At 49.9% G+C, this 3,210-nt stretch overlaps 1 protein-coding gene across 1 annotated transcript in view; it reads right to left on the reverse strand.

The window, feature by feature from the left end:
- Window positions 1-727: 727 nt before the first annotated feature.
- Window positions 728-3,210, reverse strand: part of lpar6a (lysophosphatidic acid receptor 6a) — a 2,534-nt gene continuing 51 nt past the window's right edge. The window contains exon 1 of the mRNA XM_024406353.2: window positions 728-3,210. This exon is cut by the window's right edge and continues 51 nt beyond it. Within this exon, the coding sequence (XP_024262121.1) occupies window positions 1,036-2,208 (1,173 nt within the window). The 5' untranslated portion in view covers window positions 2,209-3,210 and the 3' untranslated portion in view covers window positions 728-1,035.

The raw sequence follows: 3,210 nt of genomic DNA on the forward strand, positions 1-3,210 counted from the left end.
GCAAAAACAGTTCTAATTCCACAAGGGGATGTTAGTTAGTTATATTAAATTAACATATTAACTAACAGGGGATCAAATAAGACAACCTGTATACTGTAGACTGTCTGGTACATATAGCATGGACAGTCACAGGGGCTTGGTCCATGTTGCAGCCCTGAGATAAACACTGAAATCCTATACGTATGTCCTCTTTCCTTGCTAGTGCCTCAGCCCTCCTCCTCCAAGCCCCTTCCAATGTCTCCAACGTCTCCCAGAGGCATGCTGATAATCCGTTGTGTTTGATGTTAATCCATTGCGTGTGTAATGTCTGTATGTGTATTTGCATGTATCAATTAAATTCACAAGTCTTAAGTCCAGAACTACAGATAGATAGAACCATTTAGAGACCCTGTGTGCTGCTGCTAGCAACCAGCCAGCCAGTCTCCACATCCCTATTGTCTGGTGGAGCCAGACAGACAGACAACCAGCCAGCCAAACAGCCATCCAGTCAGCCAGTAAGCCTGCCATTCAGCCAGCTAGTCAGTTAACCAGTCAACCAGCCAGCCAGTCAGTTAACCAGTCAACCAGCCAGCCAGTCAGTTAACCAGTCAACCAGCCATCCAGTCAGCCAGTAAGCCTGTCATACAGCCAGCCAGTCAGTTAACCAGTCAACCAGCCATCCAGTCAGTTAACCAGTCAACCAGCCATCCAGTCAGCCAGTAAGCCTGCCATTCAGCCAGCCAGTCAGTTAACCAGTCAACCAGCCATCCAGTCAGTTAACCAGTCAACCAGCCAGCCAGTCAGCTAACCAGTCAACCAGCCATCCAGTCAGCCAGTAAGCCTGCCATACAGCCAGCCTGTCAGCTAACCAGTCAACCAGCCAGTCAGTTAACCAGTCAACCAGCCATCCAGTCAGCCAGTAAGCCTGCCATACAGCCAGGCAGTCAGCTAACCAGTCAACCAGCCATCCAGTCAGCCAGTAAGCCTGCCATACAGCCAGCCAGTCAGCTAACCAGTCAACCAGCCAGCCAGTCAGTCCCTCCACACCCCCCAGTGTCAAACAGAAGACTCGGTGTTGCTAAACACCTTGTCTTTCAGTGTCCTCAGGCTGCAGTGGAAGTTGGCGCTGGTCTCACTCTGCAGTGCCTCAGAGAACTTAATGTCGTATGCCTGGCTGATCGTGGACTTCCTCTTGATTGAGTTCTGGATGGTCTCCGAGGTAAAGTAGTAGATGATCGGGTCAAAACAGCAGTTAGACACAGCAATACAGAGAGCGATAGGATAGATAGTTCGGACCACGGTCTCTGAAGCGCAGCCCTTCAGCGTCCCAGTTCGAACCAGGGCATAGAAGACTAGGTTGACGTTATAAGGGATGAAACAGAAGCAGAAAATGAAGAGATGAACCACGATCATTCGAAGGATCTTGGTTTTGTTGAGTTTCCCCCCGCGGCTGATGGTCTGGGGTCTCCTCAGGGTCTGGAGAACCATGACGGAACATACCACGTTGAGGAGCAAGGGGATCAGGAAACCCACCGTCTCGATGAAGATTACCACCTTGGAGAGGTGGGACTTCCACTGCGTGGATGAGAAGTTCTCGAAACAGAACCGTGCGGTGGAGTGGTTGTGGTGTGGCGATGTGGTCTCCAGTTTAAACCCCGTCGGTAGACTCCCTGCCAACACCAGAACCCAGACCGCCACGCACACCATCTTAGCGTTCCTCTTTGTTCTCAACGCCCGTGACCTGAGCGGGTGAACGATGGCCAGGAACCGATCCACACTAATACAAGTGAGGAATAGAATACTCCCGTACATGTTGGTATAAAATAATGAGACGGAGAGCTTGCAGAGTATCCCGCCAAACGGCCAGTCCTGGTTAAGGAAGTAGAAGACCCTGAGAGGCAGTGTGAAGACAAAGAGAAGGTCTGACACCACTAGGTTGATCATGTAGGTCGTCGTCTCGTTCCTCAACTTGAGAGTACAGGTGAATATATACATGGCTGCCATGTTAGTGATCAACCCCACAATGAACACCAGGCTGAACACGGTGCTGTAGAGAGGGTACTTAAAGCCATCGTTCTTGGTGCAGTTGGAACTGTCTGAGGAGACGGAGGAGTTGAGTTGGTGCAGCAAAGGAGTGATGCTTGATCTGATAATCCCACCAAGACCGTATTTCATCAGGGTGAAGTTGTCTGTCGACATGGCCAGTGAGATCAGGGTGGTATTGTTCATGTTGTTGAGGAAGCAAGGGAACACTGAGGGAGGTGTCGGGGGGTGTGGGGGGGGTCGGTGGGTTGTGTAACAACTATACAAGGAAAGTATTTCACTCAATTCTTGGTCCCCAATCCACCACGAATGTCCAGCGAGGCACAACACAAAGGCAGAACACAAAACGCCTCTAAACCGTGTAAACTCTTGAACAAACCGTTAAAACACCAAAGTTTTCATTCCAAAATCTCCATGATCACTATGTTTCCTACCCCATTTTGTTGCCATGTTGGTGACGGTGGTGTTGGAAGAGGACCCCTTCCTTCCCCATAGGACTGGGGATCCACGCTGCAGCTTCCACCTACCTACCCTCCCCCTGTCCCCTGCCGGGCAGGACTCCCCGAGGCTGCAGGACTAACTGGCTGAGACAGAGAGCTGTACTTACTCAGACAGCAGCCAGCCACTCAGGCAGCCACAAACAAAAACTTTACTACGCTCAGAATAACTCCTGTAACCGTTCTCCGGTCCAAGTCCTCGCAGAGAAGAAGGGTTTAATATAATGTAATAATTCACATGTGGAGAGTTCTTTATAGTAATCCTCCTCTTTTCTTGTTAAAATGTTTATCAATACAGTCCACGATCCTCCTTTGTCCTCTTTGTTTGAAAATGATCCAGGCTTTCCACCCTCGTTCTCCTGTCGTGAAGCAGTTGACGGTGTCTCTGTGCTGGTGTCACAGGAGAGGCTCTAAAGTTAAACCGGTGTATTGCTTTGTCCTGAGCGTAGAGTAGAGACCGAGAGAATGTACGGTCCTCCCTCAGTCCTCCGTGTGGGTGTGTGTGTGAGTGAGTGAGTGAGTGAGAGAGAGTCTCTGTTTCTCTTCAAGGTCTATTTCCTGCCCTCTCCTCTGTCTGTCTCCCTCCCTCGCTCTATTTTTCTCTCTCTCTCTTTTTCTCTCTCCCCTCTGTTTTTGTCTGTGACAGCCTCAAGGGTATTGTACAGCTCACACATGCAGTGAGAGGAACACA

This window comes from Oncorhynchus tshawytscha, linkage group LG13 (genome assembly GCF_018296145.1).
Source record: "Oncorhynchus tshawytscha isolate Ot180627B linkage group LG13, Otsh_v2.0, whole genome shotgun sequence".
NCBI lineage: Eukaryota > Metazoa > Chordata > Actinopteri > Salmoniformes > Salmonidae > Oncorhynchus > Oncorhynchus tshawytscha.